At 55.8% G+C, this 11,641-nt stretch overlaps 1 protein-coding gene across 1 annotated transcript in view; it reads left to right on the top strand.

Moving 5' to 3' along the window:
- CDH23 (cadherin related 23) overlaps positions 1–11,641 on the top strand; it is a 435,990-nt gene that overhangs the window by 345,658 nt on the left and 78,691 nt on the right. The window contains exons 31-36 of the mRNA XM_055535177.1: positions 2,778–2,913; positions 4,421–4,809; positions 5,638–5,739; positions 6,054–6,056; positions 9,964–10,113; positions 11,153–11,281. Of these exons, the coding sequence (XP_055391152.1) occupies positions 2,778–2,913; positions 4,421–4,809; positions 5,638–5,739; positions 6,054–6,056; positions 9,964–10,113; positions 11,153–11,281 (909 nt within the window). The remainder of the gene's footprint in view (positions 1–2,777; positions 2,914–4,420; positions 4,810–5,637; positions 5,740–6,053; positions 6,057–9,963; positions 10,114–11,152; positions 11,282–11,641) is intronic.

The following is an 11,641-nucleotide window of genomic DNA, read 5'->3' on the forward strand; positions in this document are numbered from 1 at the left end:
CTCAGATCTATTCTCTTAACCGCTGTATTCCACTGCCTCACATAAGGTTCCAGAGCACAGAAACCACCACTGCCTAATGCCCAAGAGTCATTTTTAAGGTGGGGATTTGGTTGCTTGCCCACAGGGTCAGAACTTGATGGCCCTTATCGTACACAGCTCCCACACCCCTGAGCCCAAGAAAAGCCAGGACCTTCCTGAAGACAGTATGGGGACTCCAGCTTTGCCCTGGACTCATTTCCCCAGCAACAGCAGAGTTGGCTTGAGGGGTCATCCACAGTCTTCAGGTCGGAGACCAGGACAGCACCTATGAGGGGCCAGGGAGTTTGGAGTGAAACGATAGAGACTGGGGGCCTTACGTGCATACTGCGCATGTGCACACACAGTCTCCTGACTCGTCCCCTCTGGGGGACACAGCACTAGACAGAAAGTGGGGCTAGTTCTCCAGGGAGCCCAGCAGCTAAGTCACTGGGCCCTCCTGCTCAGCAGGAACTTGGCAGACCTGTTTCCTGTACATCTGTGTCTCTCGGGTTCACAAACCACACACCATTTTGCCTCCTGTCTCTGCTGCTATAAACAAGGCTGAAACCAGAAAGAGGAGAGTGGCATGCAGCCAGTCTTATGGAGGGCCACACCCAGGCTCCATGCTACCTCACTCCTCTGTTTATTGCACTGTCAGACTGGCCCTGTTTTTTTCTCCCCATGACTCTTGGAGTCAAGGTCATTTGGCCAAGCCGACTCGGGAAGGGGAAGGCTCACAGTTTCAAAAGATGGATGGGTAGTTTCTGTTTATAGCGAGAGAGTTCCTGAAATTCATCCATGCAAATTCCCCCTCACACCCACCCACCCCATCCCACCCAGGATCTCCCCAGCCAAGTTCTTGGTGAAGCCAGACTTAGAAGGTTCTGGCTTGTGAGCAGCTGTGCTCTGGAGTAGGCATGCTAGTTTGCATATTGGGTTCTGGGTGTCTGGACATGAAAATTTGATGACCTAGCAGAACTACAGGGGCCCCAAGAGCAGGGAAGTAGAGAAAACTTCACCCCCAGAGACATATCCTGCCCACTACTCTGCCACCCCACTCACCTCATAGTTCTTTGCCACTCAGGCCACCATTTCTGCTTGTACCAACAGAAGCCCCTTCGTTTCCATCCAGCTAATTCCCTACTAACCCAGGGAGAAGCTGAGGCTGATCTGAGTGGCAGTGATCGATCAGAAGCCAAATATGCATGTTCTCAGATGGGACCTTGCTCTGCCATTGGCACTGGGGACCACATGCGAACTCCATGCTGCGCGTCATTACTCCAGCCCCATTGGCTCCCTGCCTCCTCTGTTTGCAAGCTCCTTCTGGCCCAGGCTCTGTTAGTCTGGAAGGAGGGTCTCTCTCCTGTTCTGAGGCCAGCTCATCCCCAGCATGGAGCAAAGAGTGTTAGGGCTGCTGGACTGGGAACCAGGAGAACCATCACTCTCTTCCCAGCGGTCAGTGACCTTGAGGCCTCGGGCAAGCCCCTCCCCATCTCTGGGCCTCTGTTCCCTCATCTGGGAAAAGAGGCAGGAGCCCTGGGCCTCCCTGTGGTTCCTCGAGCACCACCACCCTCTGACTGTAACTCCCCTCCCCGCGACGCTGGTCCTTCTGGACACAGCCCTGGCCTTGCCCCTGCCTGGGCCAGACCTGTGCATGTTCACATGCTCCTGTGTGCGTTGAGAGGAGAGGGGTGCACAGAAAGAAGAGTGAGGTGCTGATCTCTGGCCGTCACATCTCTCTCCGTCTTTCACATTGTTTTTTTGTTTTTTGCCGTTGTTGTTATGTAAGACATACACGTTCAATAGGGAGAAATTAGAAAATGTAAATGAGCAGTGATGAAAACTGTGCATAATTCCGCAACTCGGAGCTAACCACTGTCTTGGGCTGGGTCGCAGAAGCCAATCCTGAGACAAGGGCTAGTGTGAACGTGATTAGTAGGAAGTATCGGAAGTGTGCCCGGGAAAAGCCGGAAGGGGCATGGACCAGGAAGGAAAGGCAGCCAGCAAAGTGGAACACAGGAAACTGACTCAGCCCCCCAGGGAGCTCCGGAGGTGGTCATCTCCGCTGCCCGTCAGTCAGCAGCTGAAGACTGCCTCAGCCTGAGTGGGCGTAATTCCCAGGCGGCTCCGGCTCCCTGGGCGTCTTCTGGCTCCGGCAGCAGGAGTGGGGCTGGTGGGGTGGCGTTAGTCCCCCGCAAAGAGCTACAGTGTTACCCACTGGTAGTGAGAGCACCAGAGAGAGCGCGTGAGCATCTGGAGGAGTCTGAGCACCAACAGCCTCTGCTGTGACCACGCTTAAAAATGTTTTCATGTCTTTTCTCCCAGAGGTATCTTGGTATTTGAATGGGGTCCCTTTAAACTTTTCAAGCACTTTTGCAAAGCCCTGGCTCATTTTGTCTTCATAACCATCCTAGGAGTGGCACAGGGTGTGAATTGTTGAACTGATGTTACTGTCTCATAGCTGAGAAGCCGAACAGCCCAAGTTTCACTGATTAGCCACAGGTTCCCACAGGCTTCATAGCAGAGTCAAGAGCCAGACAAGATTTGTTCTCTGACAAAATGATATTTAAACAGCTGCCACGTGCCAGGTACTGTGTGAGGTGTGGGGACACAGTGACCAGCCAGACAACCCCAGGCCCTCTGCAGAGAGCTCATAGCTGGCCTAGAAGCACAGTAACCACGTATGCAGGCTCCGCTGGGCCCAGCCCTGGGCTCCCCCGACCCCTACCCTGACCTTTCGTCCCCGCCGGCTCCCACAGGTGATTGTGTATGTGGAGGATGTCAACGACGAGGCCCCGGTGTTCACGCAGCAGCAGTACAACCGCCTGGGGCTTCGCGAGACAGCGGGCATTGGCACATCAGTCATCGTGGTCCGAGCCACGGACCGAGACACAGGTGAGGCCAGCGGGAGGAAAGCAGGGAGTCCTTTCCCCAGAGTGACCCGCCCCGGCTCAGGCCCCCTCTCCCACAGGGCCTGGCATCCTCTGGTTGCCTTGCGCTCCCCCATTCAGTGGCTCCCAAGTGGGCAGGGACTCCTGGGACGGTCTTGGTGGGATCCCCACCAGATTCCCAGTCCCAGGAGGAAAGGAGTCTGGGAAGTGGTCCTGGTTTCAGAGAGAGGAGAGGTCACAAGCTGGGGAAGTCCAGGTTTGTCATCCCAGGACCTGGCAGCTCGGGGCTAACCTTTGGCTAGGGGCTGGGCAGGGCCAGGAGGGGTGAAGTTCTTGTCCAAAAGCTGGCTGAGGCCTGCTCCTCCAGCCAACACAGCCCAGAGCCTGGCACACACACATTTAACAGAAGCCAGTGTCCTGTTCTATAGGGCAGTGGACATCCCTGGAGTCCTAGAGGTGGCCATCGTTAGCAGTGCCAAGTGAAGGAGAAGGGCAGTCAGGTCACTCTGGCCCTCTTTACAGGGCCTGGTTATCTAGGCCTCTGCCCCAGGCCAGGGATACAGCCAGAGGAGACCCCTTCCTATCCTTCTGGTTTCCCTGATCCTGCCCTTCTTTCATGTCAGCTGCTCTGGTGACTCCCCACCCCGCCCTGTCAGCACCCCCCGCGCATTCCTGGAGCATGGGGTGGGGTAGGCGGAGAAATGGGCCTGAAGACTCCTGGGCGGTTGCTCTCCCTTAAATGGCAGGTTTATACCGTGCATGCCACACGGACAGTGCTGGGGGATAATGGTCCAAGTCCTTTCCTGGGTCAGGAATCTGTTTGAGAAACTAGTGAAAGCTATGGATCCCTTCCCAGAAAGAATGCACCTAGAATTTTACAAATAATCTCAAGGAAGTCTGGGATTTCCTGAGTGGTTTTATAGCCATCTTCTCTGAAGTATGTGGACTTCAGCTAAGGAATCCCAACTTTGGCTCCTGGATGAAGCATGTACTCCAAGGCCACAGGGACTGGGGGTGGAGGGAGTGGGCAGAACAGAGAAAGGTGACTCTGGCACTGGGACCCTTTGGCTGGAGGGACCAAATGAAGGCTTAGCCACCTCTGAGGATGTTGCCTCATCTAACACTTTCTAAATCAAAGCCTCCACTATAGAAGAGATCCCTAATTACCCCACCGTCTCCTTGTCCAAATACCCAGTGGAGGTACTTGGAATCTGAGTTTTAGGACTCCAGGAGCTGAGTCCTCCCCTGGCATACCTCTCATCTCAAGGCCAGACCCCAGGGGAGTCAACAGTGCATGCCGGGCCTTGCCATCCTTGACCTTGACCGCATCCTCTGTGTTTCTCTTGGGAAAATCTGACCCACAGAGGTTGAGGGTGGTGCACACTGGGTAGGCAGGCCAAAGCCCATCGCCCTCTCCCTCTGGGACAGCAGTGGGTGTGCTGGGGCAGCTTGTAAAACCACAAGGCAGCCACCCCCGCCTGGATTGCACAGCCTCTCGCGTCCTCCTGCAGGGGACGGAGGCCTGGTGAACTACCGCATCCTGTCGGGCGCTGAGGGGAAGTTTGAGATTGATGAGAGCACGGGGCTTATTATCACTGTGGATTACCTGGACTACGAGACCAAGACCAGCTACCTGATGAACGTGTCCGCCACTGACCAGGCACTCCCCTTCAACCGGGGCTTCTGCAGCGTCTATATCACTCTGCTCAACGAGCTGGACGAGGCTGTGCAGTTCTCCAATGCCTCTTATGAGGCTGCCATCTTGGAGAATCTGGCCCTGGGCACTGAGATTGTGCGTGTCCAGGCCTACTCCATCGACAACCTCAACCAGATCACCTACCGCTTTGATGCCTACACCAGCGCCCAGGCCAAAGCCCTCTTCAAGATAGATGCCATCACGGTGAGGGAGGCTGGGGACAAACACAGCCAGGGCTCCCTCTGAGGGCAGGGAGCGCAATTCCTTTAAAGCTAACCAGCGTTAATTGAGCTCCTTCTATATGACCAGCACTCTCTTCTTTGTCATAAACATCCCTTTAACATGTAGTGATAAGATAAAGTTTATACATAGGCAATCTAGTGTCTTCCTATGAACTAGACAATGAAAGTTGTGCAAGTCATCACATTTTCCCTTTTTACCTTGGCTGTTAGGAAGCTCAGATATAAATTTAGGGCATCACTGCAATAGCTTGTCTTAGCTAGGTGTCTAGTGCAGCTATGTCTTATCTACCGCCTAGACCTTACTCTTCCAACTTTGCTTTAGTGGGTCTCCTGTCAGAATCCCTTCTCTGAAATTAGGTAAGATAGTAATTGCTGCAGTGTGCCGGGCCTTGTCACAGGGCATGCTGGGGTCTCAGAGATGAACAAGACCTTTCCCAGCCCTCACAGAGCTCTCAGGCTAGGAGCAGCAGAAGCAGGAATAATCTAATATGCAGATCAGAGCACCACAAGGAAAGGTATGAAAAGAACTTTGGTAAAGGGGTAATGGAGCACCTCTGGGGCCCAAATAAGAGAACACCCGTACCTGGCTGGGGAAGCAGGAAGCCTGCGTGGAAGAGGTGGTATCCGAGTGGGATTGAGAGAGAAGTAGGCTATCAGTGGACAGAGCTTCACGGAGAAGTACACCAGCAGAGAGAGTGTTGTGGAGGTGGGAAGGTGGGCCGACCATCCAGGGATGGCACAGGACTGCTTGGAATACGATGTCACTGTCCATCTGGCCCCCTCCCTGCAGGGTGTGATCACGGTCAAGGGCCTGGTGGATCGGGAGAAAGGTGACTTCTACACTTTGACGGTGGTGGCAGACGACGGCGGCCCCAAGGTGGACTCCACCGTGGTGAGTGGATCCCCGGGTGAGAGTCCCCAACGGGTACAGCCCATCACCGCTCCCAGGCCCACCAAACCCACATCTTTGCCAGCCACCCAACCTGCAAGAAGGCAGTGGATGAGGGTTTCAGTCGCCCGGGGATGGCATTGCAGCCGGCCGTGCCACACCTTCCTGGCTGAGACCTCAGACCAGTGGGAGAGGGGTGGCGTCCTCGACAGACCACTGCTCCAGGAGCAGGGGCTGTAAGAGCTGGGACTGATAACCATCTGCATCTTTCTTCTTTCTCTCCCTCGGCCGCCTCCTGCCACCTCTGCCATCTCCAGAAGGTGAGTAACCTGTGGACTGGGCTGTCCCTTGTGGGCTGTCTGTGGCCAGGACTGGCTTGGGCCCTGTGAGGTGCTGGGGCTTCCTGCCTCTCCTGGGGAGAGGGCATGTGGACAGGCCTGCCGCTGGTCCCTGCTCAGACCCCTCCCAACCTCCCCAGCCCATCCACTCACACCTGAGCCCAGGTCCCTGTCAAGCACGAACTCCACATCCGGCTCCATCCTCTCTGCTCTCTGTGTCCTGTCGCCCCTCCCGTGGCGGCCTGGGTGGGTGTTGCACTAACATGGGGTGGGTGAAGCACCGTGGAAGGCACGCTGCGGCCTCATCCCGGCTCTGCTCCTCGGTGGCTGTGTGACGTGCACTAGCTGCGTGTCCTCTCTGTGCTTCCTCTCGTCGGATCTAAAGTGGGGACCGTGCTAGCTGCCCTGCCTTCCTCAGAGCATGTGATGGAGATAGCAGATAGGAGGCCTCTGTAAACTAGGGGGGTGATGGGAGCAGCACCTGTAAAGGGGGCCCCTTCCCTCCCTCGGGGCTGGTGGAAGGAGTGTGTTAGAGTAGTCCTGTGAGGTAGGGCACTAGTCCCAGGGCCTGGGAGTGCTGAGAGGGTCAGTGGTTGGCATATGGTGTGAGTCATTGCCCCTGAGGACTCTCAGAAAAGATACAGAGACCTTGTAGACTGGGAGGAGGGTGACAGCTGAGGTTGAAGATGTTAGGCAAGATTCCTAGAAGGATGGGAGAGGTGATGACCTCAGGCTAGGCATGGATAAGGAGGTGAGACCCAAGGGCAGGTTATGAGGTGGCCTCCTGCCATGTTAAGGAGAACATTATGGATTCGGCCTGGGCTCCAGCCAGACAGGTCTGAGGCCATCTGTAGACTGTGTGGGGTGGCCAGCTGGTCATTAGCCTTGGTTACAGCCATGTTTTCACCCCTGCTGGAGGTGAAACCTCAAGGAGGAAACCAACCTGATGTCAAGGCTAAGAGCCAAATGCAGCTGCTGTGAGCCGTGCACAGCTCCCTCGAGGTGCTGACTTCAGGGGCCCTGGTTGCGGCTAGACCGCACCCAAAAGACCCCATCATCCACGGGGCCAGCCTGGGGTGAGTGAGGCTACAAGCAACTGGGAGCTCACACAGCTTCCCTGACCTCTGGTCCCTGAAGGCAGCCAGTGAGCAGAGCCCACAGGCAGCAGACAGGGGGCAGATGCTCTGTGTCCTGCAGCTCCCAGCGAGGCCCCTGGTCTCCCAGGAGGGTTCCACAGGGCCCCTCACCGAGCCCCAGCAGCTTCACCCATAAAGCGGGCCCAGTCGTCCCTCCTCCCTGTTGTCAAGGGACATTCCCCGCAGGGTGCCAAAGCCCCTTCGGGGGCCAGGCGGCCACTTCCTGTGCTCGGGCCAGCAAGGGCGTTTCAGAGCACACACTCCTGCGTGGGCCCCTGTATTTCTAGTCCCTTCACCGTCTTCCAGGAAGCAGGACCCACCCCGCTTTGTTCTGCCCTGGCTTCCTCTCAGAGGCTCCCAGAGCCACTGGCCCAGATATACCAACCCTGTCAGCCCCAGACTTGGAGGTGTCGGGGTGGAGGCAGGCTGAGGGGCCTTTTAAAGGCACCACCATTTCCTCTGTGAGGCCGGAACCCCCAAACCACAGCTCACCTACACCTGACTCCTCCCCAGTCCCAGCAGCCCCGTGGCCCTGAGACGGGTGGGGAGGCAGCCGGAAGGGGCAGGCTGGGCAGGGACAGCTCTGCCGTAGGAGCTCTGAGTAATATTCTCGGGCTTTTGAGGGATGGGGGCGGGGATATTTGGACCATGAGACCCTGGGTGAGGGCACAGACCCATGGCTCCTTCCGGTAGATCTTGGTACTTGCCCTCCCTTCTCACTCACTGATGCAGATTCCCCATTGCCGGAGCACATCATCAGAGTAGTAATCCTAGAAGGAACACCTACGGTGTGCCAGCCTCTGGGCTGGCTTAGGGTATATGCAACAGGAAACCAAAATCAGACGCAGCCTCTGCCTTCACAAACAGAAAATAGAGGAGGGGAAAGACACTGATCAAATTATCACACCGATAAATATATGCCAAAACAGAATGGATAATAAGGTATCAGGGAAATCAAGGAAGGCTTCCTGGAGGAAGTGATTCAAGCTGAGATTCCTCAGAGAGCATAGAGAAGGAAGACCATTTCAGGTGGAGGAAATGGCATGTGCAGAGGCCCTGACGTGAGAGAAAACACGGGGATTCCCCTCAAGACCTTGACCAGAGAGAGAAGAGTTTGGGAGAGTGCTTCCCGGATGGCCCAGAGGGTAAAGAATCTGTCTGCGGTGCAGGAGACACAGGAGACGTGAGTCCAATCCCTGGGTCAGGAAGATCCCCTGGAGGAGGAAATGGCAACCCACTCCAATATTCTTGCCTGGAAAAATCCCATGGACAGCGGAGCCTGGCAGACTACAGTCCGCGAGGTCGCAGAGTTGGACACAACTGAGCAACTAAGACACACAGATTGTGGGGGCCTTGTTTGTTTTCCCCCTAAGAACAGCGTGGTAGACATTATTATGCCCATTTCACAGGTGAGCAGACTGGGGCTCTAGGACTTCACAGAACTCCCTGACGAACACTCATGATGGATAGGCAGCATCTTGTCAGACCAGAAGCAGGACAGGGACCATTTTTTGCTACACCATCACTTTTTGTTGGCTCATTTATTCCTTCTAGCATCCTGATGCTGTAGGTGTTCTTGTTCCTCCTCTCATCTGAGGAAATGGAAAATCAGAGAAGTTGAATAATTTTTGCCATATCACACAGCTAGTAAGAGGTAGAATTGGCCCTGCTGTGAAGCCTGAGTTTGTTCCCTACATTGCTGACAGCTGCCTAAAATTTGGAAGTGTGGTTAGAAGCGAGAAGGGGGAAATCCTGATTAGGAAGGAGGGGGCAGGAAATGGAACCTTCTCTGCATGGCGGCGAGCTTCCATAGGTTCCCCATGGAATCCTGTGCACACCAGGGAACAAGTAGACCTGGGAGCCCTGGAGCCCCAGGCCTGAGGGAGGAGAGTGAGGTGGTGGGGAGGCCTGGCTTGGGATTGCTAAACCCTGAGCCTGCTTCCCTGCCACCCCAACTTCAGTCCCCTCATCAGTGAACCTGAGGGGCACCTATGACTCTGGCTGCATGGCCCGTGGCCATCCATGGGCTGGAAGCTGCATCCCCAGCTGGGCCTCCTCTCCAGGCTTGCTCTTCAGACTCTGCAGGAGAAGCCTGAGCTGCAGGCACAAAACAGTGTGCTATTCGCATGCAACTTACATGTCCCCTGTTTTTATCTGGTAGTTGGAAAATTCCCTCCTTTCTCTCTCCACATTGGGACCACCAAGCCCCCTGTGTCCCCTCTCCTGCTCCTGAGCCCTGTTTCCTTCCCTGTAAAGGTGCAAATGAAGAGGCCTTTGGGCAATATCTGGTTACCAGATGTGTTTTAGCTGGGCTGCACAAAAAAATTTTTTTTTAATTTTTATTAATCACCACCTAATTCCACATAAAAATCTGGATTCCTTAGTTCCTTTTGAAAAACAAGAAGCTATGCCAATGCCAAGCTGACACACCCTCACACATTTGGAGCTAAGTAGCTTCCGTTTCCTTTAGCCAGGGCTATGCCTTCCAGTTCTCCCAGGCCCCACCACTTCTGAGTGCCCTCCAGGCTCCCAGCATTTGTCTGCAGCAACCCCCGCTCCCCGGCACCAGACTCTCAGAAGAAACGCACTCAGGGCCTCCGTATAAAGTCAGGTTGGCCTAGGCAGGCTCTGAAAGCTTGCTGACCTGCTGGAACTGACTGGAGGTGTGGTCCCCACTGGGCCCATAGTGGGACCCCATCTTTGGGGCCCAAGAAGGGAAGGAGGTGGAGGTCTCTGGCCATGTTCACTCCCAGGTCTACATCACTGTGCTGGACGAGAATGACAACAGCCCCCGGTTCGACTTCACCTCCGACTCAGCGATCAGTGTGCCTGAGGACTGCTCTGTGGGCCAGCGCGTGGCCACTGTCAAGGCCCGGGATCCAGACGCTGGCAGCAACGGGCAGGTGGGTACCAGTGAAATAGTCCAGAGCCGCGCTGTGAGCGAGGGCTCCCACAGCCCTTCAGCCAGAGGGGTCACTGGAGCCGTCCCCGTCCTGAGCGGGAGCAGGTCGTCCAGGCTCTGCCAGGCCCTGAGCAGATGACCCTGCCCTCACCACAGTCCATGCCAGGGCTGGAGACAGAGCTATGCAAGCGGTCAGCCCTGCCTGGGTCCTAGGACATGGCAGCCATGGCTGGCCATGGCTCATCCCCAGCAGCGAGCTGAACACAGAGGGTTTTAACCTTTCCATGACCCATTGGTCACCTCATCCACAAACCACACAGCATCTCACCCCAGGGGCCAGCCCTCTACACACAGCCCCGGGGCCCCAAGAGGACACACTCCTCCTCCCCCTGCTTCTCGGGCCCCCCTCCCCACTGCTACAGGTTTGGGGCAACCCCAGAGCACAAGGAAGAGGGCTGACAGAGCATGCCAGTCTTCACACCACTTTGATCTGTCCTACACATTGAGCCGTGTTGGAGGAGGTTTCCACCATTTTTTAAATGCTTGGACACCTCTAGGGGGCTCTAGAGTCAGAAGCCTCTGAGTTCAAATCCTTGTTCTCTTGGACACTTGCGAGCTGTGAGACCTTGCCAGCAGCTTCTTGTTCCTGAGCCTCCTCTCTGAGCTGAAGCGGACAGCTCCTTTATCAGGGCTGTTGTGAGAGCTGAACAGAGCCCATGTGACACCAGGGCTGGGCCTCTCCTTGCAGGGGACTCAGTGCTTCCCTGCCCCCCACCTTAGGAAATCACCTGTAGTGAGACTCACACCTGCCTTTCTGGCCCCAGGCCAGTATGCTCACATCACTCCCCATCCCCTGAAGCCCTCACAGTGGACCTCATTTTGAGGAATATAATCACTTCTGCATAAAATACATTCTTCTCAATTGCCCAGGCTGAGCAGAGGGCCCCGGTGGACAGGGGAGCGCGCCTCGGCTTGGCCGCCAGCCTCTCGTCCTCTCCACTTCTTCACCCTCACCCCTCACCCTCTCTCTTCCCTGACAGGTGGTCTTTTCTCTGGCCGCTGGTAACATCGCCGGGGCCTTTGAGATCGTCACCACCAACGACTCCATTGGCGAAATATTTGTGGCCAGACCCCTGGACAGAGAAGAGCTGGACCACTACATCCTCAAGGTGGGCAGCAACCCCTTCCATCCCAAGAGCACTCAGCCCATCAGCACGCCCTGGTGGTCAGCTTCCCACATCACCAAGTACCGTGGGGCAGGCAGCACCCCTTAGGGCCAAGAGCATGAGCAAGACTGACCTGGGGAAAAAAGGTGTGCTGGAAGGGGTCCCTGGACCCAGAGTAGGAAGCAGCAGGGGTGGTCGTCCCTGCTGTAAGAGCCAAGAGAGGAAGCCTGGCAGCTGATAGAGCACTGACTCTCCCACAAGCACACTGTGAGCAGGGCAAGTGGTCTACTCTGTCTGGGCCTCAGTTTCCCTTCTTATGCACTGGGCAGAAAAACCTGACTTCCTCTGCTGAGGTGAGACATA

This window comes from Bubalus kerabau, chromosome 1 (assembly GCF_029407905.1).
Source record: "Bubalus kerabau isolate K-KA32 ecotype Philippines breed swamp buffalo chromosome 1, PCC_UOA_SB_1v2, whole genome shotgun sequence".
Lineage (NCBI taxonomy): Eukaryota > Metazoa > Chordata > Mammalia > Artiodactyla > Bovidae > Bubalus > Bubalus kerabau.